This window comes from Acinonyx jubatus, chromosome A1 (assembly GCF_027475565.1).
Source record: "Acinonyx jubatus isolate Ajub_Pintada_27869175 chromosome A1, VMU_Ajub_asm_v1.0, whole genome shotgun sequence".
Lineage (NCBI taxonomy): Eukaryota > Metazoa > Chordata > Mammalia > Carnivora > Felidae > Acinonyx > Acinonyx jubatus.
Genome location: NC_069380.1, coordinates 130,734,611 through 130,747,161, shown reverse-complemented (window position 1 = coordinate 130,747,161; position 12,551 = coordinate 130,734,611). Strand labels below are relative to the sequence as shown.

Genomic DNA, 12,551 nt, shown 5'->3' with positions numbered 1-12,551 from the left:
GTTCAGAGATTAAATGTAAATCTTAATAAGTCCAAATTCCTTGAATTTGAAGGTGTTTAGACTTGAGGCATAGCATTTGCCCAGTTCATTCCACATCTTAAAATATGGTTTTTGTCAAGGCTAGACAGTAAACAGCTATAGTAGTGGGGATCCAAACCACAATTAATAGTACTGAATGTTGTCTTACAAACCTGCCTCTTGATTCCTTAAAATAAAGAGCTGGGAGTAGCTGTGGCAAATGGACCTCAAATAATGTTACCAACAGAGATTTTGTGTTTTAGTTTCTTCACATAGTTTTTGTGTGTGTTTATAAGGAGCTACCTGATGGATTGATTGTAAAGTAGACTATGACATGTATCTGAGTGTAAAGTTATAGGAAACTGTCTTAACGCTTAATTTTGTTTAAATTGCTTCAGTTATTTCTTCTGTGGCTAAGATTACAATTCAGAATCTTCAGTCTGAATATTGGTTGTAAAACAGTAAAGCAAATACCAGAATTATAGCCATAGCATCAGGCAGTGAACTAATGTGATGAGTTAGGCAATTTTAATTGTAGGGACATTGTGCCTTAGTTTCGGTATTTTTCAACAATCATACCATTTATGATTTTATTTTATTTTAGCCATGTCCTTTGGGGGCCCGAGATTTTCGAGAGAAACAGTGTGCAGACTTTGACAATATGCCTTTCCGTGGAAAGTATTATAACTGGAAACCCTATACTGGAGGTAATGTATAATCTGGCAGAGCATTCATCATGCTTGAGAGCCTTGCAAATATGAAAGAATATATAAATACATACAAACACACACATACATTCATACACATACTAGTAAAAATTAGTGTTTGCAAATCAAAGCAGGAAAATGCTTACAGTACTATGAAGTTTCCTGTAATAAAGTTTATATGTTAGTAAAAATAATCAGAAATCGTTTTTTAAAAACTAATTCTATTTAACAGCGTTTTTAGAAACCTAATTCTATTCTATTCTATTCAAGTCCTGGAAAGGATATAAATCCAAATAATGTTTTTGAGTTCTTGAGACCTCCTTGGGATATATGGACATTACATTATAATCATTTATAATCATTGCATATTTAGAATTATCACCCTAAAAACAGATTATAACAATATAAACCAACTAAAAAGGGGCCAGGAAAATCTGTATTCTTTCTTGGCCAAAGGCCAAGGATCTTCCCCTAGATTATTGTTATTCTTTTTTTAGTGTTGGGAAACATTTTTACCCTTTAATTTGGCATGTATCAAACACAAATTATTTAGTAAACACAAGAAGTTTTCTTGTACTCTCAAAATATAATTTAAATTTTGTTAGAATTTTCTCTTGGAAGAATTGAATACCCTTTTAAAAAACTTCAATGTTTGTTTTTTATTCTAACATCTTACTTTGAAAATTTTCCAGTGGAGCAGTATTAGAAGAATTTTACAGTGACATCTTTATACCCACCACCAAGATTCTACCATTCACATTTTAATATACTTCCTTTATTACATGTCTAGTCATCTCTCTATCCATTAATCTATTTTATTTTTTAGATGAATTTCAAAGTAAGTTGTAGTCATTAATATACTTTCCTCTAAGTACTTCAACACGTATAGCATTAACCACAGTTCAATATTTACTTTTTTTTGAGAGAGAGAAGATTATGTACAATGAAATGCACAAATCTTTTTTTTTTTTTTTTTTACATTTATTTTTTAGGTAGAGAGAGTGAGACAGAGTGTGAGCAAGGGAGGGGCAGAGAAGAGGGAGACACAGAATCCGTGGTAGGCTCCAGGCTCTGAGCTGTCAGCACGCAGCCCAACACAGGGCCCCAACTCATGAACTACGAGATCATGACCTGAGCTGAAGTCAGATATTTAACTGGCTGAGTCACCCAGGCACCCCTTAAATGAACAAATCTTAACTGTACTCTCCCTGAGTTTTGACAATTGCATGCACCTATAAAACCCTATTGACATATAGAACATTACCATACCCCCAAGATTCTCATAGTCCTCATAGTCCTTCCCAGTCAATAGCTGCCTCTACCTGTTTCCTCCAAGAGGCAAACCACAGTTCTGATATTTCTGAATCTATTACCATAGATTAGTTTTGTCAGTTCCAGAACTTCATATACGTGAAATCATGTCATATTTACTCTTTTGGGCAAGATTTCCTTAAGCCAAATGTTTTTGAGACCCATCCATGTTATTGCATGTATGAATAGTTTATTCCTTTTTATTGCTGAGCAGCATTATATTGTAATAAACAGTTTGTTTTCCCTTTCTGCTATTGATGGCCACCTGAGTTGTTTCTAGTTTTCAGCTGTTCTGAATAAGCTGCTGTGAACATTTGTGTACAAGTCTTTTGTAAGCATATGTTTTCATTTCTCTTGGGTGAATACTTAGGAGTGGAATTGCTGGGCAATAGGGTAGGTGTGAGTTTAGTTTTAAAAGTAATTGCCAGATGTTTTCCCAAAATAATGTACCATATTATACTCCCACCAATAGGTATGTTTGTTCCACATCCTTGCCAACATTTGGTATTTTCAATCTTCTGGTGGGTAGAAAATAATGTCTCTATGCAGTTATAATTTGCACTTTCTAACCAATGATTATGTTACACACATTTTTTTGTGGACATTTTTATGTGTTTGTTGACCATTTATAAGTCTTTTGTAAAGTGTCTGTTCAAATCCTTTGCTTGTTTTTTAATTGTTTTTTTAATCTTTTTTTTCTTGAGTGGTAGTCATTTATCAGATGAATTTTATAAGTATTTTCTCCTATCTCTGGACCTTCCTGTTACTTTTTTTTAATTTTTTTTTTTTTTTTTTAAGAGAGAGGGTGAGAAAGAGAGAGAGCTAACAGGAGAGTGGCAGAGAGAGAGGGGGACAGAGGATCTGAAGTGGGTTCCGTGCTGACAACAGAGAACCCAATGTGGTGCCTGAACTCACGAACTGTGAGATCATGACCTGAGCCCAAATCAGTTGTTTAACCGACTGAGCCATCCAGGTGCCCCTCTCCTATTATTTTTTAATGGTGTTTTGGATAAGTATAAGATTTTAATTTTGATGAATGCTAATTTTTCAATTTTGTTTCCTTTTATGGTTATTATGTTCAGGGTCCTATCTTAGAAATCTTTGCCTTTCTCAACTCAGGAAGATATTTTCTTATGTTTTCTTCTAAAAGCCACATGGTTTTGGTCTTTACATTTAGATCTACAGTCTAAAAATAATTTGGGTGTATGGTGTGTATTTGTAGTATGGACTCTGTTTTGTTTCTTTGATCTATTTGTCAACAATAGAAATGCACGACGAAATGTGCACCTGGGTGGCACAAAGAAATGAAATGGCAGCAATACTATGCTAGTACCACACTGACCTAATTATTATAACTGCATAGTCTTGGACACAGGTAGTGTAAGTTCCTCCAACTTTGATCTTTTTTTCAAGAGTTCTTTGGATATTCTGAATGCTTTGCATTTCTATATAAATTTTAGAATTATTATTCATTTTTATAGAAAAACATGCTAGGCTTATGATTGCTACCATGTTGAATCTATAGATCAATTGAGGGAGAACTGATAAGTTAACAATATTATTTTGACACATTGAGTATTGACTTCAACAGTGAATTTATCAAAATGGTGTGTATATATATATATATCCATTTATTTTGATGTTTTCTTTAATTTCTCTCCGTTATGTTTTATAGCTTTAAGTGTTAGTTAAGAAGTGTTGCACTTCTTTTGTTAAACCTATTTCTGAGTAACTTATGGTTTTTGAACCTATTGTAAATAAAAGTTTAAAACATTTTTAATTATTTTCTCTAGTATATAAAATTAAATAGATTTTTATATATTAACTTTTTATTCTGTGACCTTTCTAAATTCCCTTCTTAGTTCTAAGAGTTGTTTGTAGATTGTTTAGGATTTTCTTCATAAATAGTCATGTTATCTGGAAGCAGTGACTGTCTATAATAATCTTTATACCTTTTAATTCATGTTCTTGCCTTAATTCACTGGATTGGCCCTTTAGTACAACTGGTACATGTATGATTATATGTGTTTTTCTTTATTCCATTATTATATGAATTGCTTGATAGATTTTATGTCAAACCAACGTTTTATCCCAGGATAAACCCCATGTGGTATTGATTTATTATCTTTTTATATGTTATCAGATATAATTTCTGATATTTTATTAAGGATGTTTGCATCTATATTTATAAGGAATATTGATTTGTAAATTTTTTTTCTATCATGTCTTTGACAGGTTTGGGTATTAGAGCTACTCTGGTTTCCAGAACTAGAATCCCTATTTATTTTGAAAGAGTTTGTAGGATTGATATTATTTCTTCCTTAGAATACATTTCACTGGTAAAACCACTCAGGCTTGGTATTTTCTTTGTGAAAAAAAAATTTACTACAAATTCAACTCCTTTAGTAGATAAATGGCTATTTAGATTTTTAAAAATTCTTATGTCTTAAAGGAATTTGTTACTTGCATATCCCATTTCTTGATAGAAAACTGATCATAACATTCTCTTACTATCCTGCTTAATATCTGTGGGCTCAGTAGTGATAAATGCTGTTTCATTTCTGATATTGATAATATGTGTTTTCTCTCTTTTCCTTGTTCAATCTTGCTTGAGATTTATCAATTTTTTTAATCTTTTCAAAGAATCAACTTTTGGCTTTAGTACTTTATTGCTTTAATTAATTTTTGTTCTTATATTTATTATTTTTAAATTTGGGGTTCATTTTGCTTTTCTGCATTCCCAACACCTGATTTAAAAAAATTTTTTTTAATGTTTATTTATTTCTGAGAGAGAGAGAAACAGACAGAGTGAGCGGGGGAGGGGCAGAGAGAAAGGGAGACACAGAATCTGAAACAGGCTCCAGGCTCTGAGCTGTCATCAGGGCTTGAACTCATGAGCTGTGAGATCATGACCTGAGCTGGAGTCGGATGCTTAACTGACTGAGCCACCCAGGTGCCCCCCGCAAAACCTGATTTTTAAAAAAATTTCCTTTAGTCCAGAATCTTTTCTTATTTACATTGTGATTTCTTGTTTGACCCATGAGTTATTTGAAGTATGTTATTTTTATTTCCGAATATTTGATATTTTCTAGATTTTTTTTGGTTATTAATTTATAATATAATTCTATGATCAGAGAATACTCTGTATGATTTAAATATTTAAAATTAATTGAGATTTGTTTTATAGTACAGCTTATTGTTCATGTTGGTAATGTTCATCTATACTTGAAAAGGATTATTTTCTTCAATTGTTAGATACACTGTTCCACAGATATCCATCACATCAAGCTGGTTGATAGTGCTGTTTAAATCTTTTAAATTTGTTCTGACTTCCTCTTTCAGTTACTGAGAGAAGTGTGTTAAAAATCTCCAACTGTTAAAAATATGACTTTGCTTCTTTTTCTGTAAGTTTTTCTTCATGTAATTCAAATTGCTTTTATTAGGTGCATATACAATTGGGATTCTTTCAACTTACTGTAGGAGGGAAAGAAGTGTCTGAAATAATTAACAGATTTAATAATTAGCATCTAGATAATGTAAGCTTAGTAAATTAACCCTAAATTCATAATAACCTTTCACTGAAGGTAACTGGTAATGATGTGACCTTCCATTTGGAGAATCGTCTTAAATCCCTTCTCGAAATAAATGCAGTACATCTTCTGCAAACTCACTGTAGCTTAGGAAGCTAAACACATCTTCAGTAATAAAAAAGGAAGAAATGTATTCTTATTATCATCATCACATAGTGTAATGGTCTAAGGAATACATCCTTGGCATTTATATGTCCTACATATCAAATACTAACTTACATAATTAAATAACATTAAAATTGAGAGAACTCATGTTCTCTTTTTCAAGACAGATACACAAAAAGCTGCCTTAAATTCCAAAGCATTATAATAAAAAATGGGAAAAGAACTATATTGGGTAGTAATGAAAAAAATCGCAGTAAAATTCATTAAAATTTAGAGTAATTTTATTAATGAGAATCTTACAAAAATAAATATAAACACCTTGATTATCAGCTCAGGAAGAAATTATTTTATTTATTACTTGTTATTTTTGTGCTCAGTACAGCAAAGGTATCATTACCCTAAGTCTAGTAATAACATTGCAATTAAATAGAAGTTCTATAGCCTGTAAACATCAAAAATGGAAATAAACACAGAGTTAGGCCAGAGGTTGTCAACTGGCAGTTCAGGAACCAGATTTTACTTATAAACATGTTTTAACCTCCACAGTATTTTTGAAAACTTTGAATGAATTACTAAGAAAAGTTTTTATTTTAAAAATCTAGGTTTTCAGATTCTCATGAAAAAAATAGAATTTCTGACAATATTGGGCCATCTTCTTGCATTATACAACAATCAAATTTAACAATGATCTCCTTTAATGAAATGTTCTCTCATTTACCATTGTCTCTACCACTCAGTTGTCTTGTCTCTTTTATTTCACATACTTTCACCCTGCAAAAACCTGGTTTCTACTTTCACTAAGACTAAGCATGTCATTTTTTCTTTCTGCCTTATTTTCTTTGCTAGAAGTAGTCTTCTTTATTTCAAAGAGAAATCTTATCAGCATAATTAGAATGAAGCCAAGTGTTTTAAATGAAGGTTCAACAAAAGTGTTTTTAAATCATAATTTCAATCAATAGGTACATATTTTTATGTAGCTTTCTCATGCAGTATTTTGAATAAAATAAATTCATATATATTGCTACTTTTCCAATATACTATGGGATTATAATATTACTCTGCTTATTTTTTAAATTACTATTATTTATGCCCATTTTTCACATCAACCTTAAAAATACAAATTTCAGTGACAAAATGAAAATGATGACATTATTATATGCATTTATTCACAAAATTAAATTGGGTATTGTTTTATTTGTTCACGTTTAATGCTCCATGTAATATCTTTGATTTAGTAATAAGAATAATTCAAATCTAATGCTATAATTAACTTTACCTTTGATTTGCTTATCTCATAAAAATTTATCTCTATGCTAAAGCCACATTCGTTGAATATGGTATGTTTAAACCAGGTACAAATTCAGAGGTGTTTTTGTTTTTGTTTTTGTTTTCATTTTTGTTTTTGTTTTACAAGTACCATATCCCTGCTTCAAGTAGCAGGGTTTTGTATCAGCTGCAGTTAACAAGGGACATATGTTGTAGAAATTTCCATTTGTTACATGAAGTTATTGTGTCAAGCCTCCTCAAACTTTATTTTCTTAGTTTTTCTTTTAATGTTTATTTATTTATTTTGAGAGAGTGAGCAGAGAAGGGGCAGAGAGAGGGAGAGAGAGAATCCTAAGCAGGTTCCACACTGTGAGCATAAAGACTGAAGTGGCACTCAGTCTCACAAAATATGAGATTATGACCTGAGCCGAAAGCAAGAGTTGGATGCTTAACCAACTGAGCCACCCAGGCCCCCGTGTTTTCTTAGTTTTTAAAAAATCTTCCATTTCATCCATTTTTTTCAACATTTAGGTACCTTTACTATGATCCCTTTTGACCTAAAATATATCGTTAAATATATATTGGAAATACGTGAACATTTTAAATTTTGAAACTGCTCAATGGATCCTCTGTCAAGTTTCACAAGCAATGAAAATAAGTGTGAAATTTTAGCAAAGAAGGAAAGAAACCTACACATCTGGGTATATAGTGACAGCATTATGTCTGTATAAATTGTAAATTTACTGTGGTTAATATGGAATCACCGTTTCTTACAAGAACCACTCCATTTATTTCTCTTCTGCTGTATTTGTCCAGGTGGGGTAAAACCTTGCGCATTAAACTGCCTGGCTGAAGGTTACAACTTCTACACTGAACGTGCCCCTGCGGTGATTGATGGGACTCAGTGCAATGCGGACTCACTGGATATCTGTATCAATGGGGAATGCAAGGTTGCTCCAATTACGAATTTCACTCCTTTTTGTTGGGGCTTTTGAGACTTTTGTCTTCTTTTCTCAGATATTAGCTCTTAATTAAAACTATGCTCAGTTTTAATAAAAGAGAGCTATATTTTAGAGAAAATCAGATTCCAATTAGGTTGACAGTACGTATAGATAAAGGTAGAATAGCCTATTCGCATTCAAACATCATGTAAATGTGATTTATTTTGATGTTCTAGTTACATGTATAGTGATTGCTAAAGTTCTGAATATATTTTGGACTTTAGTTTCTATTATTTTGCTCTGTTTACAAACAGACTGCAAAGATGATAGGAAGAGAGGGAACAAGGATGCAGCTCTTACTCATATGGCTACCATATGTTTTCACTGGAAGATTGTTTGATACATTTCATAGTGTATTTTTTTCTCAAAGTGTGAAGTAGCTGTGTTCCTCCTACTTTGCCTCTTTTTGAAGCATTTTGAAACACAATGGTTTTCATTATAGAGTTAGTCTTTACCTTATTAAAGCATTTATTTGAGAGAATTATCCAGACTAGTTGAGAGTTATTGGACCAAATCTATGCTATTTTCCTAGACCTGTGTATAAATCTGATCATAATAAGAAAAGTCGCAAATACCACTGTCCTCGTAACTTTTTTTCTTGTTTGTCTTTATTTTGTTTTAAAGAGAAGCACAACTCTAAGTCTTAGAAATTGAGAAAGAAGAGATAAACACATGATCTGTTTTACTTTGTGTCACAATTTCTTACAAAAGTTTCTGTCCTTCTGGCTACTTGCATCCAAATATATCTGATGATCCTGTATGTGTGTGTGATTTCTGACAGTATTAATTTTTTTTTCAGAAAACAAAGACAAAAAGCACAGGTTTTATTCAGAGATCACATGCCTGTTATCAATGGCTATAGGTCATATATACAAATGCAAGTACCAAAATATGTACCAAAAATATATAAAAATCCACATTTCTGTGATTAAATGCAAAACTAAAAGGTAGAATTTCAGCTTCTAAAATCACATGCTTACATCTCCTTGTTTTTTATGACAATTTTAGTTAGCAAGTATAAACAGGTATTCAGTTTTAAAGGTTTACCCAGGTTTGAATTCCACAACTAATCCTTGACACTAACAATTGGGTATCCAAAAGAGCCAGTGATTTAGAAAGGTCAAACCATAAAGCTCAGTTAAGACTCCTGCTGTTATTACCTTGTGTAGGACAATATGCCATTTTTCTTAATTCTTGCATTTCTTAATCGAAGGTATAAATAAGAGCCCATTGCCAACAAACTATAAAATATTTTAAGATTTGGAGCATGCTATCTATAAATGAAAAAGAAATCTAGGTTAGAAATATAGACATACATTCCTGGGGAATCAAAAAAATTTTTTCTTTAAACTTACATGTTGCAAAATGTTAGCTAAGAACTTGCTCGAGGGTGAAGGAAAAAGTGGAAAGAGGAAAATATTTCCTGTTTTGATTTCCTTTACTGGAAAAACAAATCAGTTATATTTATTTGGTTAGTTATGGTTCCAAGAAATCCTCTTTATGACATACTGAATATTCTTCTCTGTTTTCAGCATGTAGGTTGTGATAATATTTTGGGATCCGATGCTAGGGAAGATAGATGTCGAGTCTGTGGAGGGGATGGAAGCACATGTGATGCCATTGAAGGGTTCTTCAATGATTCGTTGCCCAGAGGAGGTGAGTGTGTAGAGAGAACTCTTCCTCACACCTCTGATGTACTGGGAATAGCCAAAACACTTGAATTCTTCCCCACTGCCTTCTTTTTAAATTTTTTGTTTAGGCAGACAATGTTTTTTCCCCCAAATTGCTTTCAGTCTCTTAAGTATCAATTATAGATTCATGTAAGATATTTTAAGGAAATATTATTCCCTTTCTACTTGACTTCATTTAGCCATGTTTTCCTAAGATGGAAATTCCCACAGAGCATTTATGGGAGGGCTATGTGTTGAGGAAAAAAAAAAACCGAAAAACAAAACATGAGCCAATATGATACATCTTGGGGCTTTAAAGATTATCTTGAGATATTTTAGATAAAAAGAAAAATAGATGTGTTCATGAACCCAAAGGGGAATTTTCCCATATTTTGTAATTTTATAAAGTGTCAATCAAGTAAAGATTTGAAGAACAAGGAAACTTATTACTAAATGGTTACTAAACACTCATTTTCTGACCAAGGCTGCACGTGCTGCTTATTACTGCCTATCTTCTATGTTCCAGGCTACATGGAGGTAGTGCAGATACCAAGAGGCTCTGTTCATATTGAAGTCAGAGAAGTTGCCATGTCAAAGAACTATATTGGTAAGTAGCCTATATTGCTAGAATTTTTAAATTACTGGGGAAAAGCAGCACAGTATCCTGCTATGAAAAGACATATTGCTTGAGTAGAACACTTTCATGCTAAAATGAAGGAAGTTGCAAGTTTTATAAGACCACACATAAGAGCTAAACAAAAAAATTAGGAATTTATAGCTCTTCACTGAGTTGGCTATTTGATTTTTAAAAATCTGTTTCATTGAGGTACTTATATATGATAAAATGCATTTATTATTTTTTATAAGTATACATTTTGAAGGGTACTGGTAAATGTATATATATAAATTATAGATATGTAAATAAATATATAGGCAATAATAGAATTATTCATATGAATTATTAATATACATATGTTAATATGTAGTTTATTTTTATTTATTCTGGAATTTCACATGAATGGGATCATAAAGTCTATATACTCTCATGTCTGGTATTTTTCACCCACGATAATGTTTTTGAGATTCATCTATATTTTTGAGTAATAAGTTGAGTGTATCTGAAGTTTTTGTTGTTGTTTTTGTTTTGTTTTTTTGTTTTTTTTCTAAATAACATTTCTTTGTGGGGACATACCATAATTTGTTTATGTACTCACTTATTGGATAATTGGGTCATTTCCATTCTTTGACTCTTATGAATAAAGCTTCTTTGAGCAGTTATAGGTAAACATTGTGTAGACATATATTTTCATTTCTTCTGGATAAAAACCTAGGAGTAAAATGGCCTGCTCCTATGATAAGTACACGTTTAACTTTATAAGAAATTACTAAACTATTTTCCAAAGTGGTTGTTATCACTTATATTCCCCCAAATGATATAGAAGAGTCTGGTTGCTCTACATTCTTGTCAATACTTGATATTTGCGGCCTTTTAAAATTTACCCTTGGAAATATTTTTTTGTGGAGCGTCTCAACAAATATTTTGCCTACTTTACATTTTTTTCTTTTAATCAAATTATAAGGATCCTTTGTATATTCTAGATACAAGCCTTTGTTCAACTATATATTTTATGACTCCTTTTTCCTAGGCAGTGGCTTATTTATTCCTGTTTAATGGGTATTTCAATTTTCATGAAATTTAATTTATTAATTTGTTCATGGATTATGCTTTTGTGTCCTACCTTACAAATTTTGCCACCCTCAAGGTTGCAAATATTGTCTTCAATGTCTCTTCAAGAAATTATAGTTTTAGCTCTTATGTTTAGATATATGGCCCATTTTGAGTTCTTATATAAGATATAAAGTAAGTGTTCAATTTTTTTCATATGGATATTCAATTACTATAGATAGTGCCATTTGTTGAAAAGACCATCATAGGGGCTCCTGGGTGGCGCAGTCGGTTAAGCGTCCGACTTCAGCCAGGTCACGATCTCGCGGTCTGTGAGTTCGAGCCCCGCGTCAGGCTCTGGGCTGATGGCTCAGAGCCAGGAGCCTGTTTCCGATTCTGTGTCTCCCTCTCTCTCTGACCCTCCCCCGTTCATGCTCTGTCTCTCTCTGTCCCAAAAATAAATAAACGTTGAAAAAAAAAAAAAAAAAAGAAAAGACCATCATTTCTCCTATTGAATTACCTTGACACTTCTGTTAAAGATCAATTGAACATGAATGTATGCTATTTCTGTTCCCTCTCATTGATATATATGTCTGTGTCTATCCTTTCTTTTTAAATTTTTTATAGCACGCAAACCAAGATGGGTTTTTACTTACTTACTTACTTACTTATTTATTTCGAGAGCACATGAGTGGGGGAGGGGCAGAGAGAGAGAGAGAGAGAGAGAGAGAGAGAGAGATTGAGAGAGAGAGAGAATCCCAAGCAGGTTCCATGCTCAGCACGGGGCTTGATCCCACGACTCTGGGATCATGACCTGAGCCCAAACCAAGAGTCAGACACTTAACTGACTGATCCACCCAGGCATCCCTGTGGGTGTCTATCCTTAAAAACTACATTGTATTAATTAATGGAGATTTCCAGTAGAATTTGAAAATTAGGAGCATTAGGTTCTCAAATTTGTTGTTCTTTCTCAAAATAATTTTTGCTTATCTAGGTCCTTTACATTTATGCATGCATTTTAGAATTAATTTGTCAATTTCTACAAAAAGAGATCACATAGAATGTGTGGATCAATTGGGGGAGAATTGACATCTTAAAGATATTATTTTCCAGTACATGGAAAGATTTACCTCCATATTTATTTAAATCTTTATATTTATTCACCAGTGTTTATTTCTCAGTGTGCGGGTCTTGCACCTATTTTTTTTCTTAAATCT

General features: G+C 32.4%; 1 protein-coding gene across 1 annotated transcript in view; it reads left to right on the top strand.

Moving 5' to 3' along the window:
- ADAMTS6 (ADAM metallopeptidase with thrombospondin type 1 motif 6) overlaps positions 1-12,551 on the top strand; it is a 290,745-nt gene that overhangs the window by 217,142 nt on the left and 61,052 nt on the right. Inside the window, exons 14-17 of the mRNA XM_027041049.2 lie at positions 623-725; positions 7,814-7,947; positions 9,531-9,654; positions 10,195-10,275. Of these exons, the coding sequence (XP_026896850.1) occupies positions 623-725; positions 7,814-7,947; positions 9,531-9,654; positions 10,195-10,275 (442 nt within the window). The remainder of the gene's footprint in view (positions 1-622; positions 726-7,813; positions 7,948-9,530; positions 9,655-10,194; positions 10,276-12,551) is intronic.